General features: G+C 47.1%; 1 protein-coding gene across 5 annotated transcripts in view; it reads right to left on the reverse strand.

The window, feature by feature from the left end:
* Positions 1-15,045: 15,045 nt before the first annotated feature.
* Positions 15,046-23,386, reverse strand: part of TMEM51 (transmembrane protein 51) — a 55,309-nt gene continuing 46,968 nt past the window's right edge. For 4 of the 5 annotated variants that reach the window (XM_078073771.1, XM_036100335.2, XM_078073772.1 and 1 more), the window contains exons 2-4: positions 22,672-22,746; positions 18,324-18,872; positions 15,046-16,187 (exon numbers count right to left, since the gene is read on the reverse strand). In XM_078073771.1, the coding sequence (XP_077929897.1) occupies positions 15,779-16,187; positions 18,324-18,667 (753 nt within the window). In that variant the 5' untranslated portion in view covers positions 18,668-18,872; positions 22,672-22,746 and the 3' untranslated portion in view covers positions 15,046-15,778. The remainder of the gene's footprint in view (positions 16,188-18,323; positions 18,873-22,671; positions 22,747-23,386) is intronic. The other variant, XM_036100338.2, reaches the window with a different exon arrangement.

Here is a 23,386-nt window from a genome sequence, read left to right on the forward strand (position 1 = left end):
TTGTAACTTGCAATTAAACCATGATGGGGTGTTAAAAATATTGCCCTTGAAGGAAAAAATAGAGGTTTCTAGAGTATATGGGTTCCTTGGTGATGCTTATAATCTATCAGTGTTATTCAGCTGTGGGTGGCTACCAAGGCCATATTGTATCGTGACTCAACGGCAGAAGTGCTGGCATCTGAAGGGCCCGGGGTTCGAGTCCCGGCTCCGTTGTTCCCAGCTGTCCTCATACAAGGGACTGAATAATGTAAAACTGAAGGCTTGCCTGAAGCAAGGAGAGAAAAGGGCCAGGGAAGGGGCTGGGCCAAGAGAGGGCAGCTGGGGCCTGCCCCCAAACTCGGAGGCCCAGACACCGGGCTTCCTTCCTGGGGAGAAGGGGAGGGGCTCTGCCCCTGTAGGACCTCGTTCCATGTCAGCCACCTTCCCTGGGCTGTCCTTGATCAGGGAGATGGCACCCCCTTCGCACCCTTCCCAGACCTGCCTGTCCCTCCTAGTGCCTTTGCATTCCAAACTGAAATGAAGGTAGGGAGGCTTGCCCAGCCTCTATGGGGTGAGGGAGAGCCAGAGAAAGAACAGGAACAGGCGCAAGGGAGAGCAAGAGGGAGAAAGAGAGCGTGAGGGCAGGAAGTAGCCAAGCTGCTGAGTAGGATGACGGAGGGGAGAGCAGACCGCCTGGCCTGCTGGAGACTCCAGAGCCACTAATAACCTGGCCCTTCAGCCTTAGGAAATATGGGTTTTATTTACGTACACACACACACACACACACACACACACACACACTCACACTCACAAAAATAAATTCAAACTGCAGAAAGACGAACTGGTCACTGAGGCCTTCTGCCGCTGTCATCGTCCCCTTCCCTTGACAGAACATGAGAAAACACGCAGGTTTGAAGATTTTTCTCAAATGGATTCTTCTGTTGCTGGCTCAACGCCTTCGTTTCTCTTGCAAATCGGTCTCCACAGTCAAGTCCCCTTGGTTCCTCGGGCTTTGCCACGGGAGTGGGTGTGTGCCTTCTGTTTGCAAACTGCTAAGTGTGCCGATCCCACCGTGGATGCGTTCTTCTGATTTCTTCTGTCCTCACTCCTGCCACCTGTCCGGTGGAGATCGCAAGGCCAGGATGGTGAGGATTCAGGGGCCAGTAAGTGTAAACTATTAAACTGTGCCCAGTACAACAGACTCGCTCTGTGAGTGTTTGCAATTATTAGTGGCTGTTTGGTTTGTTTGTTTTGGTTTCTGGATGATATGGGAGGACAGCCCAAGGTCACAGACACCCTGGGGAGAACTTTGATTTGCATCAAGACTCAGCCCCAACTCAGAGCAAATGTGACCTCTGACCAGTGGCACATCATCTTCCCCTTTGCCCTGGGACGTTTCTGGGAGTGGATGTCAGAGATGGCTGAGCTCCCTCCCGTGATGTCCCCTGGAGGGCTTCCTGAGAACCCACCTGGTCTCTCTGGGATGGTACCTGCTGGGCAACTCCATAAATTCTACTTTCAGGCATCCGGACAAACAAACCTCTGCTGTTTTTTTTCTTTTTTTTTTTTCTTTTGCAAGTTAACAATGGACCTTTATGGGTGTGGTTAGCAAAACCAGCTAATATATATCTAGGCTTGTGAGGTGCCAGCCACTATGTCATGCACAGTTTTATTCAATTCTTAGCCTAACCCATTTTACAGAAGCGGGCACGGAAGAGTCAGGTGACTTGCCCGGTTACAAATCTTGTAAGAGGTCAGACTGGGATTCGACTCCAGAATGCTGCATTTTTGGCAAACTTGTTTATCAAAAAATAACACATTTTGAAATACTGAAAAGTGCACCAATCATAAGTGTACACCTGAAGAATTTTCGCAAAGTGCATGGATTCACCTAACCAGAACCCAGATCCAGAAGCGGATTGCCAGCCCCTAGAAGCCTCCCTGTGCTCCCTTCTAGTCATTACCCACCCACCACCCTGACCTCCAATATCGTAGATTAGTTCTGCTTGATTTTGAGCTTTGTTTAAACGGAAGTATACAGATTCCATTTTCCGCCCGGCTTCTTTCACTCACCATGATGTTTATGGGATTTGCCCTTGTTGTGTGATGTCACTGGCTCATTCATTCTCACTGCTGTACGGCATTCCACGGTGGTAGGTAGTTTTCTGTTCCTGCATAACAAATTAACGACAAACGTAGTGGCTCAAAACAACACACCCTTATCATGTCATAGTTTCCGTGGGTCAGGAATCCGGCCACTGTTGGGAGTGGCAGATTTCTGCTCAGGGGCTCTCACGGGCTGCACCAAGGGGTCGGCCAAGGCCAGGGGTCTCATCTGAGACTCAGATGGGGAAGGATCCACTTTCAAGTTCATGTCGTTGTTGGAAAGATTCAGTTCCTTGAGGACTGTTAGCCAGAGGCCCCCACTCTCTGTTTGCCGGGTGGGCTTCTCCCTAAGGTGGCTTGCTTCATGAAAGCCAGTGAGAGTCAATGGAGGGAGTCTCCTAGTGAGATGGAGGTTACCATCTTACGTAACAAAATCCCAGAAATGACATCCCATTACCTTTGCAGCATTGTGCTAGTCAGAAATAAGGTACAGGTCCCACCTACGCTCAAGGGGAAGGGATTACCCAGAGGTGTGAACACCAGCGATAATTGGGGGCCATTGTATCTGTCTTAGGGGTATGCATACATGCACCTAGGAGTAGACTGGCTGGGCCTCGGAGAACCCAGAGGCCCAACTGTAGAAGATTCTGCCAAACATTTTTCCAAAGCGCCGGTACCATCTACAATCCTTGAGCGGTGTGTGAGCGTTCCAGCCAGATCACCTGCTTTTCAAGACTATCCCCCCAACCCCTGCCTTACAGAGGGGGTTTGATCTGGGGTTCCTCAGGACAGGAGGTCCTAAACCTGGCCCTAGGTCAGAATCACCAAATTTCGGGGCCACATCTCCAGACTTCCTAATCATTTGAGGGCTAGAATATAAACTGAAAGTTACACTCCATGAGGCAGGGATCCTCATCTTCTTCACTGATGCATCCTTGGTGGTGCCTAGAGTAGCACCTGGCAGGTAGTTAGCACTCAGTAACATTAAAAAAAAAAAGATTTTATTAATTAATTAATTTATTTATTTTAGAGAGAGAATGAGAGAGTGTGTGCCTGGCACAGGGGGAGAGGCAGAGAGGGAGGGGGGAGGGAGAGGGAGAGAATCTCAAGCAGGCTCCATACTGAGCGTGGAGCCTGACATGAGGCTCGATCTCACGACCCTGAGAAACCAAGAGTCAGAAGCTTAACCAACTGCGCCACCCAGGCGCCCCTACATTTTTTTTTTTTAATTAAATGAATGAGTTCAGGCACTGTTGTTCACAAAATAGGCCTTACAGAGGGTGTAAACTCCTGAAACCGGGACAAAACTTGGACGTATCGGAGCTCTGTGCATTTTTCAGGGAAGAGGGCCCAGAGCCTTAACCAAATTCTTCTCCGCAAAGGCTAAGAGCTGCTGTGATTGGATCCAGTCTGGCTTGGTTATCTGATTACGGTAAGAAACAGCGAGTCCTGGGGAAGAACAGAGTTTAGAAGAGAGAAGAGGGAGGGTGGCTCAGTCGTTGAACATCTGCCTTCGGCTCAGGTCATTGTCCCAGGGTCCTGGGATCAAGCCCCACATCGGGCTCCCTGCTCCATGGGAAGCCTGCTTCTCCCTCTCCCACTCCCCCTGCTTGTGTTCCCTCTCTCACTCGCTGTGTCTCTCTCTGTCAAATAAATAAATAAAATCTTTAAAAAAGAAAAGAAGAGAGAAGAGGGAGAGTGATTGCTTGGAGGGCTCACAAACTGACACCTTGCCCCATTTGGATGTTTGACCCACGGTGACTTTGGGTCCGGCTGGCCTAGCAACTGCCGGGCTTCGTGGGGAACTTCCCTGTGTCTGTTTGTTGAATAGCACTTACAGAAGCCTCAGTTTCCTTCTGCGGAAGCCAACATGAGCCCCACCTTTTCAGAAAGCCTCTCGGTGTATCCAGTTTGAGATGACCTCATCGTTTGTCACCCTGTGTCTTGTCTTCTGGAGGTTTCCCAGCATCTTGCTGCTGTCTGCATTCTTTTATCCTTTGAACAGTGCTCCTATTTTCAGCTTTGGGTCATTCCCATCACATGCCTTTTATCTTCCTTCCCGAACAGATCAACCTTGTACCCCTCTAAGACATTTCTTCTCCGGTTTCCTCTGAATCATTTCATTCGGTCCAGATATGGCCAGCTTTTTCTCCTTCCTCACGGCACTCAACATAGACCCTCTCTTTTCCCCAGAACAACCGCTCTTTCTTTCCAATCCCTCACTTAGGTCCTCGTCTTTCACCATGTTTTCTGACTTCTCCTGAGAACGGATTGTTTTTTGAAATTCAAGTCTCAAAGATCATCCCTTCTAATCTGGGTCTGAATTTGGATCGCCGTCAAGAAGTACGGGGGACAGGAATGTTGCTGGGTAGTTAGGCTCCTCGGCAGAAGGGCCGAGTGCTCAAGGGGGTGTCAGAGGGACTTGGGCAGAGAGAGGGAGGTACATTCTTCTGCTATGGGGTGAGACCTGGGGGGAGGCCCTCAGGAAAGGCTCTTTTAAGGAAAAAGGAAGCATTTTACCCGAGTCTTGAAGGATGGGTAGGAGACTAGGTGGTAGAGCAGGGAGAGAAGATTCTATGGAAGGAAGGGGCAGTGAACAGAGGCTAGAAGCCCGGGAATAGGAGAGGCTATGTATGATCCTACAGAGTAGGAGGGGAGGCCAGGTGCTGAGACTGGAAACGGAGACCCATGTCAGCCCTGAGAGATGTTTGTTTGGCTTTCATAGTGTCTTAAAGACTTTAAGTAGTAGCTGAAGGGTTTGGCCTCCTTCTGTGGAGTGAAAGAGAAACCAGTTCCAACTGGTGTCAGCATGAAACAAAGTCACTAGTTACCGTGAAAGAAAAGTCTAGAGGGAACAGCTGGGTTCAGGCCCAAGTGATGTCATCAAGCCCTGGCCTCTCTTCAGCTCTTAGCAATGCTTTTAGCCATGTGGATCCAAGCTCAGAGAGAATCCCTGTATCATGGTCACAGAAGGGCTGCCATAGCTCCAGCCGTTTCATCTTCTCAGGAATCCCATGGGGGATGAGGGTGGTCTTTTCCTGAAGTTTCGCCCAAAGGGCCTCACTGCTTCTCATTTCCTCTGATTGGGGAACAGGCCCATTCCTGAACCAATTATTGAGGCCAAGAGATTGCTCTGCTCTGACTGGCTAAGGCTTGAATTACATGCCTCTCCCTGCCTCCAGAGATGGTATCCACACCATCTCTGTGAGAGTAGGCTGGGACAGGGGGAGAGATAAGGTCCCCCAAAGGGGGATCATAACACCATACTGTTTTTTTTTTTTTTTAAAGATTTTATTTATTTATGAGAGAGAAACAGAGAGAGAACACGAGCAGGGTGAGAGGCAGGAGGAGAAGCAGATTCCCCGCTGAGCAGGGATCCCGACGCGGGGCTCGATCCTGGGACTCCAAGATCATGACCTGAACTGAGGGCAGACACTTAACTGGCTGAGCCACCCAGGCGCCCCACCATACTGTTTTAGAAGAGAGGTCCTGAGTGGCAAAAACTGCAGATATCTATCACAGTGGCCAACATATATAGACCATTTTAATTTATATTAAATTAATGCCTTTCCTTGGAAAATGGGAACCTGGGCTGTATTCTTGCATATAGATCAGCAGTCTGTGAGGGCTGAGGAGGGACTGCCCTCTTTAGATACTCTCTGTGTTCCCCCTGCCCACTGCACCACTCACACTTCCTCTCGGCTTCTGGGAGCACTTGGGTTTTCATCCCCAGCATAATTTGATTCTGTAAATAAATCTGTTTCTCTTACCAGAATGAAAGTGCCAAAGAGTACAGGGGTCAGATAGCTCTCCCCGTGCTCCCATAAACTCCCGAGGACAAATGCCTACCGTTTTTGCTAGTCTCATTCCTTGCTCATGTGTAAATCCCTCTTTGAAAAAAAGATTTCATACATCACGATTTTAGAAGCTGCATCTGAGAATTCCGGTGTCTGAAGTCCTTGGGGGTGATTGGGGGGTGTGTATGTCTCCTTCTATGGTTTGCTTCTGCCCACTCTGCCTCATCCTGGCTTGTTTCTCAGATGCATAGTGATTTGATTTTGATCTCATTTTGGATTGAACTTAACCTGTGGGAATCCTTCGGGGTCTGATTCCCAGCTGCTTTCCTTTAGGAAAGCTTTTTGTTGGTTTCAGCTGGATGCCAGGGATGCTAATAACCTGTAACCACTTACATTTACTTCCTTAGCTTGGAGTTTTCCCACTGAACACATGGAGTATAAATTTGAACCCCAGCCCCATGTGGTTACAGATCCTCAGGGTCTCAGGGTGACAGTCATCTTTATTATTATTGTGGCCTTAATTAAAATTTTCCCTCCAGACCCACACTGAAAACAGACAGATTGCCTCCTAGGCTCTCTTTACTGGCAGTCCAGGAAAAAAATTTTTAAAGCCCTCCCTTTGCCTTTGAAGGTGCTGGCTCAGTCTGGGCATCTGAGACTTGGCTAGCGCACTTGGCAAAGGTCCAAGTCTTAACCTCCCATTTCTGGTACCTGTTAACATCCCAGATTGGTTAGAGGTGTTTATTTATTGGCTTACGCTGTGGTTGTAGCTCACTCTACCTGTGCTGTGTGCTCACATGTTCCTTTGGGACTGCTTACATTAAAAAACTATTTTTATTATGGGACTTTTGAAACATACACAAGAGTAGAGAAAGGGTACAATTCAATGAACTTCAGGTACCCATCATCCAGCTTCAATATTTTCCCAATCTTCTCTCATTTCTTTTTTTCTTCCTTGTTGATTTTTTTTTTTCTGGATTAACTTAAAACAGATTGTGTCTTTTCAGCCATGAATACTTCCTAACTGGAAGGAAGATTCCCACCCCCCTTTACATTACCTGCCATCCCCCACCCCCACATATTATCACACTGAACAATACTTATAATAATTCCTGAATATCATCCAACATCAGTCCATGCTCACATTTCCCTGATTCTCTCAAAGATATCTTTTCACAGTAGGTTTATTAGAACAGGATGCAGACAAGATCCACACATTTGGTTATTGTCTCTGAAATCCCTTTTATTCTGTAAAGACAACCACTCTTCCCATTTTCTCAGCCACTGAAATATTTACTGGAGAAACTAAATCCTTTGTCCTGTAGAATATTCACATCCTGGATGTGGCTGATTGCTTCCTCATGGTTTCAGTTGACTTGTTCCTCTCTTCCCCCATGTTTCCAGTAAACTAACAATTAGATCTAGAAGCCTGATTACATCCAAAGTCTTTTTGTTGCCAAGACCACTTTGTAGGCAGTACTGTGTGATTCCTTCATCTACATTGTGGGCACATAAATGTCTGTTCATTCCATTTTTTTTTTTAAGATTTTTTTTTTTATTTGAGAGAGAGAGAGAGCACAGAGGTAGAGTGGGAGGGAGAAGCAGACTCCCCACTGAGCGGAGAGCCCGATGTGGGGCTTGATCCCAGGACCCTGAGATCATGACCTGAGCAGAGGGCAGACGCTTAACCACCTGAGCCACCCAGGTGCCCTGCTCATCCCATTTTTAATGAGCCAGAGATTGATCAATAGGAGTAGTGCTGATAGACTGAGCCATCCACTACAAAGTCCCCATCAGCTTTTTTCTCCCAGTAATTTTTTATTTTTATTTTTAATTATGGTAAAATGCACATAACATATAATGTACCATCTTAACCATTTTTAAAGGTACAGTTCAGTAATGTTAAGTATATTCACATTGCTGCGTAAATAATCTCCAAAACCTTTTGTCTTGTAAAACAGTAACTTCACATCCACTAAACCACAGCTCCCTATTCCCCCCAACCCCTGACAACCACCCATCTATTTTCTGTTTCTATGAATTTGACTAGGTGCCTCTTATAAGTGGAATCATACAGTATCTGTCTTTTTGTGACTGGCTTATTTCACTGAGCATCATGTCCTGAAGGTTCAACTGGGTTGTAGCAGGTGTCAGAATTACCTTCATTTTTAATAATATTCCATTGTATATAGGTACCACATTTTGTTTACCCATTCATTCATTGATGGACACTTGGGCTCATCAACTTTTCAACTAATAGTTTTAGCCTTTTTTGAGTATCATTCTCTAGATCTACTATTTCCTTTGGGGTTGCTAAGTTGTGATTTTTCTGATTGCTATTCCTTTGGTAAGTATTAGCTAGAATTCTTTGAGAAAGAAGGGTTTTCCTTCATCAACTATTTGTTTATGTTTATCATAAAATAGGGTTTGTTCAGGAAAGGCAGAATAAAGAATTGGTTCTTTCTTTTTATGTATCAATATTCAAAGTAAGAAGCAACTGCCAAAGTGACCAATGAGTTTTTAAAAATATCATTAGGAATCTTTGATTCAAAAATCTGTAGGGGTGCCTGGGTGGCTCAGTCAGTTGGGCATCTGACTCTTGATTTCAGCTCAGGTTATGATCTCAGGGTCATGGGATTGAGCCCTGCACAGGGCTCTGCGCTCAGCGGGGAGTCTGCTTGAGATCCTCTCCCTCTGCTCCTCCCCCCATGCTCTCTCTCTCTAAAATGAATGGATAAATCTTAAAAAAAAAATTTGTAGAGGTGCTTCAGCTCATCGAAGCCATTATTTGGGTTGAGGAGCACACTATGCAATCTCAGGGGTCCACTGAAATGGGCTCTGTGTGCTTTGTTTTTCCAGGTGGAAACCACACAATATTTAATTATAACTATCTATGTTTGTATCACCTTGGTGTGGTCTTTAGGTACACATTTTGTCTTAGTTTCCTTCTCTGTACAAGGAAGTTGGACAAGATGAGCTCTAGAACCATTCCAGCTCAAGACTACTTTTTGTAGCATTTTCACATATAGTTTACTCATTCGACTCTCCCAGTCTGGTGACCCGAGGTGATTGTCAACATCTGCATTTTACAAACGTGGAAAGTACCACCTGAATGATAATATTTTTTTCCAATTTCCCATCCTGCACTTTTTCCACTAGACTTCAAGCTCTGGTTCTCAGGGATATTTTACATCTCAGGGGACTTGTGACAATGTCTGGAGACCTTTTTGATTGTCACACGTGGGAGAGGCTACTGTCATCTAGTTGGGAGAGGCCTGGGATGCTGCTAAACATCCTATGGTGCGTAGGACAGCATGCTCCCCAGCCCACGTCAATGTCATCCAGCCCCGAGCGTTAATAATGCCAGAGTTGAGAAACCCTGACTTGCATATTCCCTTTAATCTAATGTTTATTCAATGAAAGGATGTATAAAAATGTACACATCTGAGAATTCCAGTATACAAGAAATAGAATGATGGGACAGTCTGTTCCTAACATATCCACAGAACTTAGCCATTTGGCGTTCTCCTACATTTCCCCTTCTTATTTCTGGCTCCTATTTTGCCCCTTGAGACTGTTCTATTATTGGCTTAAGGGAAGATTAATGGACAATTTTTATTGCTTTCAGGCCAATGGGAAAACATTATGCCTTGATTTTTTTTTTCTTTAACTTGAAATAAATATCAAAATCAAGTTTTATCCCATACAGCAGTCAGCTCTTTTGGGTCCCATTCCTTTGCCATTTTGATCAATTGAGTGGATGTTTTCCATAAACTTAGCATTACCTTTGAAAGTCATTAAAGTTATGGCTCACAGCTTCTCCCGTATCCCTTCTTCTGCTGCATTTATATTGATTTAAAACAACCCCCTTGGTGCTGAAGTGAATTTACCAGTGGAAAGTGCTAGAATGGTATGTCCTTTACTATTTGAAAAGTCAATTTGTGAACAAGTTGAATCTGATTTTTAAAAAGACAACTAATTTGTCAGAAACAAAAAATGCAGCTTTTTATTTTATTTTATTGGTTCAATTTTTCAATTTGAGGTAAGGCAGATGCATTTTTTCGCTTGCTTATATCAAGTACTCACACACTTTCTCTTATAAACACATATTTACGGCTTGTCTAGTTGCTACCACATTGTTACATTATCTATCCCTCTTTTGTGCTTTGCTAAAGTAGATGTTAATAATTTTTCTTGACTGGACACAACTACCAAGATGCTTTCTAAAATAAGACATCCTGAGGATAAATAGTAAGAACATTCTTGGGTTTAAAGTTTCCATGCAGGGCACCTGGGTGGCTCAGTCAGTTGAGCATCTGCCTTTGGCTCAGATCATGATCCTGGGACCCCGGGATCGAGCCCCGTGTCGGGCTCCCTGCTCAGCGGGGAGCCTGCTTCTCCCTCTTCCTCTGCTGCTCCCCCTGCTTGTGCTCTCTCTCTCTCCATCAAATAATAAATAAACAAACAAATAAATAAAATCTTAAAAAAAATAAAGTTTCCACGCACCTCTCAAATTTTATACAGTACTGAGCCCAGCTTCTCCCTGAGAAGCTTGCTGTATTATTGACATTTTTTCTGAGAAGACTTACTTACATCCCAGAAGATCAGGCCATAATTTTTGCTTCTCAAATTATATTGTAGTTGTTTTATTTTGAAATATAGCCTTCATTAGTATGCTTTTAAGTAATCTAAACTTTCTTAAAATCTTTTTGAGTTTGTAAATACTACTGACTATTATCTTTCCCACATCCTTTAAATGACAGTTAATAAATTCCAACGGAGAGTTTTTAATGCACAGAATAGGGACTGGGGATGGAGAAAAGGAAGAGAGATCTGTTTGTTTATACATGCCGTGGAGAATTAGATTTATAGTTCTATTGGGGAGGGATAGGAAAATGGTCTTTGTAAAAGTGACAGTTTTTTTTTTTTTTTTAAGGAAAATCATAAATACCACACTCAGGCTGATCTCCAAGGATGAGTGTTTCTGGGTTTTTGATAGAGCTGACCCTGGGTGGCCAAGCTCTATCCCCAGAGTCCCCACTGCTCAAGAGAACAGATCTTCCTTTGTCCAGGGCAGGATTTGTCAACCTTGGCACTCTTGACATTTGGGGCAGGATAACTCTTTGTTGTAGGTAATGTCCTCTGCACTGTAGGATGTTTAATAGTTTCCTGGCCCCACTAGATGCCCTTAGCAGCCCCCCATTCCCCCCACCACCACTGTCACATTCCCAATGGCCCCTGGGCAGCAAACTCAATCCTGGTGGAGAACCACTGATCTAAGGTGAAGATGTCCAGGTCTGGCATTTGTGTGAATGTTTACCAGTGTCACCGGGAGCTGAGAATGTTTTGTCACACGTTGTGTCTGGGGGCTGGTTGGTTTGTATCAGCATGTCATCCATCTGACTGCCTTCCTCCCATGTGAGGTTGGCTCTCCCCCGAGGTGTCGGGTTCTGGGCCATCTTGTGATCATTGTGATCTTTTGCTGGGGCCCTCACAGGCGATCTTTGACCTGAATGCCACGCAACAAGGAAGCTAACGGACAGCTTCGTCAATGAGCTGTAGGACTTTGGACATGTCTCTTGTCTGCTCTGGGCCTGATTCTCCCCCTGCAGAATTACTGGGTTTGGCTCAATCACCATTCCCTATGGGGTAGTCCATGAAAGCTGACCACGGAAGAGCCTTTGTGGGGAAGAAAGGTGGTGAGGCCAAACTGGTTTGGGAAATGCTATATCCTGCAACATCTGCTTGGAGATTCATAATGTGCATAAGCGTGTGAGAGGCTTTCTAGAATTCTCTGCACCCAGATCTCCATGTGGCTCACTCCCCACTTTTCTCCAATGTTACTTCCCAAGAGACTTTTCCAATCACCCAAACAGGCGACGCTCTAGTTGCCTCATCTTTCTTCACACGGCTTCTCATTTCCTGACATTATAGCTTATGTATTTATTTCTTTGTTCATCATCTGTCCCCCTCAACCCAGAACATAGCCTTGGTGTCAGCAGGGACTTGGTCCATTTGTTTGCAGCTGATCCCTAGCATGTGGCACATAGTAGATGCTCAGTAAAAATGGGGAGTTTCACTTGTGGATTTCCAAATGAATTTAATCAGGGACTTTTCCACTTCCACTCAACAAAGTCTAGGGAAGCAAGCTTGGGAATCAACAAGGGAGAGGGTCTCTAAGTCCTGATAGCCATGGCCTCCTGACATTCACTTTCTTAGTATGCGCCACTCAGTTCTAAAGGTACCGAAGAGCTGGTATCAGGCTGGAGAGCAGACAAAATGGACTGACTTGCCCGCTCTCCATGATGGGAGTTGCTGTCTTGGGAACTGAGGAAGAGAGAAACCTTTTGCCTCAATGATCTGCTCGTGGCTCCCCTTCGCCAGGACTCTAACCAGTCTGAGAAAAGTGAGAGTAAAAATCGGGGATAGGTGGAGTGCCCACTATGTGCTCAGCGCTGTTTATGACGCAAAGGCGGTGCCTCCCCTTCAAGGACTTTGGCTAAATTTAGGATCAGAACTCAAAAGGGGGATTTACTGGGAGGACACAGCATCTCTTATAGAACCCAAGGGCTGGGCTGGGCTTCCCAAGGGACAAGGACCAAGGACCAGAAAGCCATCCAGAGACAGCTATTTCCGAGGTCTCATTGTTCATGTCTGCCTCTTTCTGCCTCTTCCCCTGCTTTGCTCACCTGTGGCCCATCACGATGGCACCCAAACTGCCCCCTAATCCCTGAGACCCCATCATCCAATGGCCTCTCCATCCATCGCAGGACCAATTCCTGAGGGAGCAGGGCTTAGCCCAGCTCAGCTTCTGATTGGTTCTCCTGGGTCAGGTGGACACACACCTCAGGTCCAATTAGCTGTGACCTGAGAGAGTAGCGCTCACGTGGCACCAATAGAGTGGCTGAGATTCCTCCTTTTTGGGTGGAGTGGGAGCGCTGGGTGGGATTTTTCTCTGCTCTTGGCCCTGGGGCTATTTAGGCTCAAGAAGCCTGGGTGGCTTTTTGAATTTTCTCCCATATTTCTGTCCTTTCATGTTTACTTTAAGAACAGAAACATGATGGAGAGGAAAGGGCTAGAGGCTTTATTCTGGCTTTTACCCTCTGCCCCCCACCTTTTTTTTTTTTTTTTGAGTCAAAAGATGGAGGGCCCTGATAGATCTGGACCAAGGGGCAAACAGGATGAGTGTGCCTTGGGGAATTTTGAGGTGAAGGTGGTCCCCTGCTTTGACAGGTGGTTTTAACTTAATACTGCAGATGGATTTTTTTTTTTTTTTTTTTTTTTTTTTTTGCTTCTCTAGGCACTGTTCAGGTCTCCAGCCCCCAGGCAACATTTCCAGCTAACATTCTCTCTGCCTTCCTATAGACAAAGGTGAACCATGCTCTATATGCTACATGTTCTAGGCAACAAATTCCCACAGACTTGGTAGCCTAAAATAATAGAAAGGTATTTTCTCATGGTTCTGGAGGCCAGAAGTCCAAAACCAGCATCAGCTGGGCCACAGTCAAGGTTGCAGCTCCCTTGGATGCTTAGGGGGGAATCCCCTTGCCTCCTCCAGCTCCAGGGCTGCCGGCAGTCCCTGGCTTGCAGACACACCAGGCCAGTCTCTGCGGCCGTGGTCACCATGGTTCCTCCTCTTCTATGCGTGTGGTGTCCCCCAGCTCTCATTTGCAAGTGCACTTGTGGATGGCATCTAGAGTTCACCTGGTGATTCCCGGATAACCTCATCTCAAAACCCTTAATTTAATCACACCTGCAAAACCTTTACCTTGTAAGGTAACTTCCGCAGGTCCTAGGACTTAGGTCCTGAGATCTTTCAGGGTTACCATTCAGCCCACTACAAGCCCCAAAACTTTCTCCCTCCAGGAGGGTCGAGGCTGGGCAGACACCCCGCAGGATGATCCACCAGAGCCCAGACTGAGGGCCCTTTCTATCATTTGGAACCTTGCTATTCTCCTTTCTTTTTAAAAATTTATTTATTTTAGAGAGGGGGCGGTGGAGGGACAGAAGGAGAGAATCTCCAGCCGACTCCCTGCGAGCGTGGAGCCCAATGCAGGGCTCTACTCTGGGCTCACTCTCACGACCCTGAGATCGTGACCTGAGCCGAAGTCAAGAGTCAGAGGCTTAATCAACTGAGCCATCCAGGTGCCCTGCTCATCTCCTTTTCTTTTTCCTCCTGTTTGTCTTCCCATCAGGAGGAAGCATAAAGACTAACTGAAGAACAAATGCAGCCCCCAGATACATGGAGAGTCACAGGCCTCTGGTGTCTTAGCCACGAAGCAGGTCCTTGCAGCTCCCTTTTAACAGATGGATTTGCATAAGGAAAGTGAAAGGTTGGAATTTAGACCGTACTGCCAATCCCGAGATCAGGAGTGATTCATTCCCTACCTGCTGCCCCTTCTCTACTCAGAAGTTTTTAGGAAACATCCAGGGCCTCAGAATTTACTCTTCTCCTAGCCATGCAGACTCCGCTTCATGCTTCCCAGTACCAGGAAGGCACTCCTGGACTCAGGTGTGTCTTCCCAGACTCCCACTCCACGGTCTAGACCCTGACCCCAGCCGTTCCTCTTCTGGCTTAGTCTCAGCAGTCAGCAAACCCTGGGCATCCTCATTAGTTGAACTGCTTTCCTGGGTTCCACAGGCAGGCACTTTGCCCCTGCATGAGGACACACTCACCCGGCCTTTCTGAGCATACAGCCCATCGGCTCCCGCTGGGCTGGGTCTCAGGAGGGGGATGCTGGGGGGACGTTTAGGTCGGTAGGAGCTGCTGTCTAGACAGCCACCATGTTCTGTTGGGCATGTGGGTCGAAGGGGCAGCAGTAATAGCTTCCCCTTCCTGGGAAGCACAGATCCTCATTCGAAGTCTGAAAAAGCTCTTTACACTGAATGGCACAGTAGAGCATTTAAAGAACTCAGGCCCTGGAGCCAGACGGCTGGGGTTCAGACTCTAGCGCGGCTACTTCCTAGCGATGTGACATGAGGCACTTGAACCTGAGCCTCTGTGAGCTAACCTGCAAAATGGCAGTGATACCAGGATGCAGAGGAAATGCCGTAACACACGTGAAGTGTTTTGTGCAGATTAGCAGCAACTATTATTATCAGTGATATTTCTCCCTAAGCAAGTCAGTGTTGGAAGAGCTGTGACAGTAATTCAGCGCCCAAATGTACTACATATAAAATATTTTATTATAAAAAGCTCACTTGCACGGCACTTTAGAAGGAATAAAATATCTCACACAGCTTTCCTTTGTTGCCCTTACCCAGAAGGCACTAGGAAAGCGTACCAGTAAAGACTCTGATCTTATGCATCACCGGGCCTTGGGCCCTCCGAGAGCCAACAGTTTCAGGGGCTCTGAGAGAGCCCCAGCTGGGCCTCACCCCCACATCATCGATCAGCCTCTTGTTTCGCTTCATTCCCGAAACGGCCCCGCGTCCTTTCTAGAAAGCTGAGTCACATCTCCTACCCACAGCTCAGGACTCCGGTGAAGAAAGCAAAGGCATATCTTGTTTTCTTTTTGAAACAAAACAGTCCTAGTGGAAGCAAAACAAAAATCACAACCTAAACCAGCTGCTAGGCATCCTCTCCTGTTTGGAAAGAGAGGTGTTGTCGCCAACAACCCAGAGTTAGGGAAAAACGATGGGGAAGGTGCGTACCCCGCGAGGACCCCGACGGGGTCCACATCCTGCGATCCGAGGCAGCAGCTATTCCCGATGCACCTGCCACGTGAGGTTCTGTGGATGTCAGTCAGTCCCTAGTCACTGGACTCCCCACGCCCCCCTCCACATCAATCTGTATGCATCTGCCCCCTCCGCTCCTCAATTCAGCTGAAGTGGCTTCACTGGGGGTCCGTGGTGTGGAGGGTGAGCGACCGGAGGAACACACCTGAGCGGGGCCGTCAGTCAGGTGGCCGGGCATCAGAAGCCTTCTGCTGGACTTCATCATACTGTGGTGGGGGGGTCAAAGGCTCGATGGAGGGAGGAGGGACGTTTTTGTCCGGGAGGCTGATCCTGAAGTCTTTGAGGTGAAGCTTTTCGGATTTAATCCTTCGAACTTTGAGTGGCTTCAGGCGTTTGGCCAACTTGGAGTTCTGCCTGTCGGGTGGATTCCCCGGGCTGGTCTCCACGTTGGCCCTGGCAGCTGTGGGGCTCGTCTCGTCAAGACCTGTCAAGGACTCATAGGACGGGAGAGAGATGCTCATCCTCGGGTTCTGGTCCAGTTCCCTCGCTTCTGAGTAGTTTGTGTTCATCACTTCCTCGTAACTGGGGACATAGTACCTGGAGGAGGCCTCCTCCTCCTCCTCCTGGCTGCAAGACAACAAGCACCAACATGGAGAGTGTTAGCATGCGCTCCCGCCATATTGAAAATCACAAGTAGATGAACTCCGGGTCCTGTGTCAGCACCGGGTCCACATACACCAGCCTTGTGAACAACCCGTGGGTGCCAAAAGTAATAAAAGCTAACACTTCAACTGTGTGCTAGGTGTCAGGTACTGTGCTAAGTACTTTAACACATATCAACCAGTTTCATCTTCCTAACAATGCTATGAGTTAGGTACTATTTTCATACCCATTTTATGGATGGGGAAACTGATACGTCAAGGTTATGTGACTTGGTCATATATGTGGGAAGTGGGAGAGCAGGAACTGAATGCCACACTCAACGACTACACTGGATGATCTGGAAGTGTTAACATGAGGAAGTGTGAAACCCCCTTTGCTTTTAAGACTCATGCTTAACCACATGCCAGATGGGCTGTTCTGGCGCCAAGCTGGGTCCTTTTGCCAAAGGCCACACAAACATGCACGAAGCAGCAGCCAGTTTGAAGCAGAATGGTTGTCCCCAGGTAGAGAAGGAATTTCTGCTATAAAACTTATATGTATTTCAAGGTATTCTGTAATTTTGTTTTCCAAGTTCACTATAAGGCTCAAAGGTCTTATCCTCAGGCTTAGTCTCCTTTGACTGTTGAAAGAGAAAACCAGAAAGTCAGGGTGTCTTTTTTTTTCTTTCTTTTTTTTTTTTTTTTACACATGTCGAGGGAATAGTGCCATAAGCCATAGTCCAGGACTCTGCACTTGAACCTGTAGGGTGATAATGGTCAACATCAGCCCCTCCCTGTTTGTCCAGGCCTACCTCTCATTTCCCTTAGCATGTGTGTGCTCCTGGCTAGGGTGGGGAATTAGGGGTGACTGATTCTCCTTCTTTGTTCTTTTCTGTATTTCCTGAGTTTTCGAGAATATGTGTGCATGATCTTTTATTATCAGAAAATAGGTTTCATTTTTCCAAGCCAAAAACAACTCCCTTCCCACTAGAAGGATGACAAAGTTGCAGAAAACCTAAACACAGGAAAACCTAAGGCAGAAAATAAAAGCGTCGCATCTCCTTCCACCTGGAGACAACCACTGTTAACTCTCTGTTGTACACCTTTCCAGACCCCTCTCTAATCCCACAGCTGCAACATTTGATGCGATTAGGACCTCACCACAGATGCCGTGTTGTAACCTCCCTTTCTCACCACGGTGCATACGGTCCCACATTAGCAACTACAGCTCAGCAACGGCTGTGCAGAATGCCGCCGAGAGGGCGTGCCATGATTTAGCTTGAATGGTGGATATTTAGGTTGTTTCTCAATTTTTGCTGTTCTAAGCAACGCTCTGATAAACCTAAGGGCACAGACTCCTTTGCACTTGCGTGATTTTTTCTCCCAAGGGTGAACTCGTAGGAAGAGAATGGATAGGGACACGCATCTTCAATATCTCCTCTCACTGTGAAAACTCCTCTTCAGAAAGGTTGTGTCAGTCAATACCCCCATCAGTGACCCATTTCCCTACAGCTGTCCAACACTGGGGGCTGCCCGGCTTGGCCATTAAGATAGGCAAAGAATAATGACACCTTCTTTTTGTTTGCATTTCGTGACGAATGAGGTTGAACATCTATTGTCTGAACATCTATGAGATGCTTGCTTGTATCCTTTGTCCCTTTTCCTACTGATATGCTCCCCTGTCACACTCATTTGCAAGGGCTCTTTTTCTAGTAGGGATGTCAACCTTCATCATGTGTTCCTCGATTTATTGCTTATCTCTTAAATGTGTTTGTGGCATTTTTGTCCAAATAGAACACTGGTTCCCAACCTTTTCAACGCAAAGCACATACACACAGCCCGTCTGGAGGCTCTGGCTGCCCTGGGCCCCATGCAGCTTTCCTGCCGGTGGCAAAATCTTGATACACCTGTAATCCATTCATACTGTATGATTTGGGAAACTCTGGGATAGAAGTATAAAGTTATTTGGAAAATTATAAACTGCTTTACAGAGCCTTAGTGGGGGAAAGTGGGAAGGCAGAGACTCCCAGACTAAAACAGTCTCGTCAGTGAACCCTGTGAGTGGGAGCGTGTGTGTGTGTGTGTCCATCCCCCGGTGCGAGGGCGGTCAGCCCGTCCTCACCTGTCTTCCTCCTGGCCGTGTGGCTCGACCCCCGGCTGGTGCTGGATGTGGGCCATCTCCTCGCCTTGCCGCTGCTTCCTCTTGTCCCGGATGCTCAGGCAGATGGAGAGCAGAAGCAGCATCACCCCGGCCCCGACCAGCACGTAGGCCACGGAGAAGGTCTTGCTCTTGAGAATGCCACCGCCTATCTCTGTCTTGTTGTTCCCCTGAGCTGTCGGCTTTTCGTGGGCACTGAACCCGGGCACCAGGTTCCACATGGCCATGATGACCCCGAGAACCAGCATCCCCAGACCGATGGCGGTCAGCGCATAGTGGGAGCCGTTGGCCTTCGACTGGGCCATCATGCCAGTGGGAGCGGGCCGAGGGCCGGTGCAAAGAAAGAAAGTAAATAAGTGAGCGCACCAGCAGCGGCAGCAAGAACAACAGAAACCCCTTCAGCGCACGGAACGAAATCCCTAGTGCCGCCCTAAAGAAGCAGCGGCTGCGCTCTCGAGGGACGGCTTCCAGCAAATTCGAGGCATCCTGCGTGGACAGCTGCGGCCGAGAGGTCTGGAAGGAAAGCAGAAAGAAGAGAGAGGAGGCTCAGTTCGGATTCCGGACGCGTTTGTGGACGCAGCGGCGCACTCTTGAAGGAGTCCCGGAGCGGGACCGAGCCGCGCGCTGGCCGGGCCTGGCCGCTGATGCATTCCAGATGGCTTACGTGCCTGCAGAAGGAGGGCCGATCCGCCTACCCCGCCCGAAAAGGAAAAGCCAGACCTTTCCATGCAGGAGACCAGAGAGGTCAGCACTCTGGGGCCTGAAAACATTTTGTGGAATTTAATGAAGTGCAGTGAAATCTCGGCGGGCACGGGGTCCAGCGAGGAGCGTGAGCCGTGGTCAGTAGCTGTACCCAAATCGCCTGGGCGACGGGCATCCATCGGGGGTGTGTCCCAGTCCACGCGGCCTATGGGCTGCTCCCCACCCTCCATGGCTCCCCATGTCCTGCAGCAGAAAATCTGGGCTCCTGGAGTCACGCGTGTGACCGCCTCTCCCCCCTCATCTCTCACCTCGCCCTTCTCTGCACACCCCCCTCCAGCATTTCTGCAGTTCTCTGGTTCCCCCCTGCTCAGCTGCCCCTTCCGTGGACTCCCACAGGCCACCAGTGACTACTGTGGCCAGTCTCTCTCTTCCCATGACACATCTCTGCGCCCAGAACATAGCAGGGGCTCCAAACATGTCTGCTCAATCACTGAATGAAATGAATAGAGGCCACCTGAAGTCTTCCTGCAAGACTCGCCTCCCTTCAGCCCCACGCAGTTTTGCTTTTCTTAAAGGGGCAGAAGCCGGCCTATTCCCCATCTTAGCTGCTGTGCCCAGCTGGGCGAGAAACCCTCTTCCCACGAAGCAGCTCAGAGACCTTGTCCTCAAGGGAACAAGCCCACCGTCCTGGGATTCCACAACCATTTGTAAGCTGGGAGAGTGAGCCAGATAAGCAAGTCACCTGAAGGTTTAGCTCAGAACCCTTTCAGGGGCCAGGAGGACCAGCGAGCAGCACCCTTCCTGGCTAACTGCTCCTCTGTACATTATTCCCAGGACAGCGACCTTTGCAGAACAGTAAAGCCTGACAGATGTTTGGATGGGCAAGGTCCTATTTTCAACTCTGCATTCTTTCCGATCTTTCCAGAAGGACAGCCAACCAGGCCACTTGAAATCTAATGCTGCAGAGATATTTTCTCATCAAACAACGGGCTCAATCTGAAAGTGGCCACTTTGTTAAAAAAATACTCTAAAAATATTTGGGATAATATCCTTTATCGGCTTGAGGTCTGTTCCTTCTTTTTTTTTTTTTTTTTTCACTCCACAAATATTTCTTGTGCATCTGCTAAGCAGTGTTAGGCACTGGAGGGACACTGGTGAGCAAGTTAAGGGTTAGTGGGGCTTCTGGGCCAGCAGAAAAGTCTACAAGGAATAACGACAAAGTGGGAAGAAAGTCTAGAAACTGTGGAATTTGGTAGGTGGGTGTCCTAACTCAGGCTGAAGGGCGTATGGAAAGTCTCTGTGAGAGACAAGTCCCACTTCAGATAAGAGGGTCTGCACCCGGATCGTGCAGTGCTAAGTGCATACGTGCATACCCACATATACATGCATACTGATGTGTGAGCATGTATGTGTAGGCATGCAGGGCACTGAACAGGGATCCCATCCCGCTGCAGACAGTTGCTGTGGATCAGCTGAAAAGCCTACCTAACACACGAGGGTATTTGTTTCCCAAATATCACTCATAGCCAGCAAGGGAAAGGATGAGGGCTTTAGCAGTTCTGCCAAATGGATCTGAGACAAGGCCAGAGGAGGAGGAGGGCGCAGTGGTGTGGAGGTGCAGCCGGAGGGCTGGTGTGGGAAGCAGGAGATGAAAAAGCCCATGACTGAGCACCTGCTAGGGGTCCAGCAGGTAGGCCTTGTCCTTGGGAGGTGGAGAGTGTGTTTTCTAAACCAGTGATTGGGGCTACTTTAACCTCCCACCCTCCCTGCTCTCTCGACTCAAGCTTTGCCTTACCTGTCACATGAGTAAAACAGGCCCCAGATGAGAGTCACCAAAAGAGATGAAAATGTCGGGATTCACACATTTGGGCCTGTTAAATGGTCAGTGATGGAAAACAGGCGATAATACCCAATGTGGGTAATGGTGTTAGGATAAGCGATTTCATACAATTTTTCCGGACGGCAAATTTTGGCACTGATGGATCAAAAGTTTCAAAAATGCTTATACCCTTTGGCTCTGTAATTCCAACTTCTAAGAATTATGTACAAGGCAAGGATATTCACTGTAGCTTTGTAGCAGTGAGAAACTAGAAACTGTTTCAATAGCCAATAATCTGCATCTGGTTAAATAAAATATGGTACACGTGCTGGTTAAATTATGGTTTTAAGCCAGCTAATGATACATTTTAAAGTCAAAGTTAAAAAAAAAACCAGTATGTTCAGTGTGATTCTAATTTTTTAAAAATTCTATATACACATTTGTATACATGAATATATAGGAAGGAAGACTGGATGATCCTCCTTACATTAAAATAAACAAGAGACAGAAGATTTTCATATATACAAACATATATGTAAAAATCTCAGGCAAGACACATTCCAAACTTAGCAAAGATTGCTTCAGAGAATAGAGAGGGCTTGGGAAGTATACCTGTTACTCTGTTTCTGTATTTTGGATTTGTTACAATCAGAAGGTGTTGTTGCAAGGCAAAGCAGTTATGAACTTTGGAACCAGGCTGTCTGGGCTCAGATCCTCACTCCCAACTTTCCCAGCTGTGTGCCTTTGGCAAATTACTTAATCTCTCTGTGCCTCAGCTTCCACAACTGTAAAAGGAGACCAAGTCTTTCTGGTATTCACCTCATAGGAGAGTTATGATAAGTGAACAAGAAAACATACATAAAGTACCTAGAATTATATGTGACCAGCACATAGCAAGTTCTTCTAGAAAGGTTTGTTATTTAATTTTATTTAAAGCTTGCATTCCCAATGGGGTGAGACCACCCACGGTGGGTGGGGGCAAAAATTCGTTCTTGGGGATGGTGTAATATAGTCTTAGATATTACAATGGTTTGTGGCCCTCCACCATACATTAACAGACACACAGGATATCTGCAGTATTAAAATTTCATGGGATGGGGGTAAAATGGGGACATTACAAAAACAATGTCTAAAAAGACTCTTTAGGGAACAATACTGGGAAAAAAGGCTGAGAAACACTTATGTTTTATATTAAATTTCAAAACACTCAGATTATGCATTCCATGGTCTTTTTAGTTGTTTTCTGCACGGTGGGATTAGAGTGATTTTTATTTTCTTTTTCTTACTGGGAGAGTAACAATTGGAAACACACAAATGTGTATGTGTTGGTTTTAGAATAAAAAAATGAAATAAAGGTTTTTGTGTTTTGGGTTCGTGGCAGGGTTATGTGTCCTGGGGGTCGCTTAAAATTGTCCGTCGATTCTGCCCTCCCTCTGGAGACCAGGACCCTGGTGGGTTCACCAGGGGTGTGGAACCCAGCTCCTGAGCTGCAGCTGCTGGCTGTTTATCTTGTTTCTGGCTTGTTGACCCATGTTATATTTAGTAAGGTGTTCTTTCCCTTTCAAAAATATGGAAAGAAGCTAATTTTGTGCTTAGAGGATTTGGACCGCATAGTTTCCAACACATCCCTAAAACAGAGCAGCCTTGGCGGGCAGACCGGGGTCCCAGCTCCGCCAGACTCACCTCTGGCTGGACTCTGGCTCATGTTCGGGGAGGCCCTAAAGGATAAGTGAGTGATCCTATACCTGGGTTTTCAAGAAGAGTGGTTAATCTGTTAAGAGAGGCACCTACCTGTTGTTACGTGGGGGTGCTCAGGGCAGGCCTGAAAACAACTCTTCATGCTAAACTCTTGAGTTAAGGACCCACCTGTAAAAAACCAGAAACACAGCTTTCTAATCAAGCTGTGAGCATTTCAATTTGAGACGCTTATGAGGGAGGAATGTGTTTTCTTTGTTTTTTCTTGGTGGGGTGGGGGCATAGGTCGGGCTGGAGGCACAAGCGAGAAAAGTTGTACCAAAAAGTGGGACCGCAGAAGGATGACAGTCTGGTAGCTGCGTTTACCAGACCCTTCTGCGGTTTTATCTGTCTTCCACAAGTGCCCCGGAGGCTAAAAGAAGAGGAAACATTCCCCCAAGTCATTTTATGAGCAGTGTATAACCTTGACACCAAAACCAAACAAGGACAAGGCAAGAAAGGAAAATGACAGGCCAATCTGATCTGTCTGCACACAAACAAAAATCCTAAACAAAATACCAGCAAATGGAATTCCACAATGTGAGAAAGGAATCCATCAACGTCCTAGAGGAGAACGCAGACAGCAACCTCCGTGACCTCTGTGACAAGCAACTTCTTGCTAGACACGTCTCCAAAGGCCAGGGAAACAAAAGCAAAAATGAACTATTGGGACTTCATCAAGATAAAAAGCTTTTGCACAACAAAGGAAACAATCAGCAAAACCAAAAGACAACCGACAGAATGGGAGAAGATATTTGTGATGCCTTATCAG

The sequence above is a fragment of the Halichoerus grypus genome, chromosome 5, assembly GCF_964656455.1.
Source record: "Halichoerus grypus chromosome 5, mHalGry1.hap1.1, whole genome shotgun sequence".
In the NCBI taxonomy this organism is placed as follows: Eukaryota; Metazoa; Chordata; class Mammalia; order Carnivora; family Phocidae; genus Halichoerus; species Halichoerus grypus.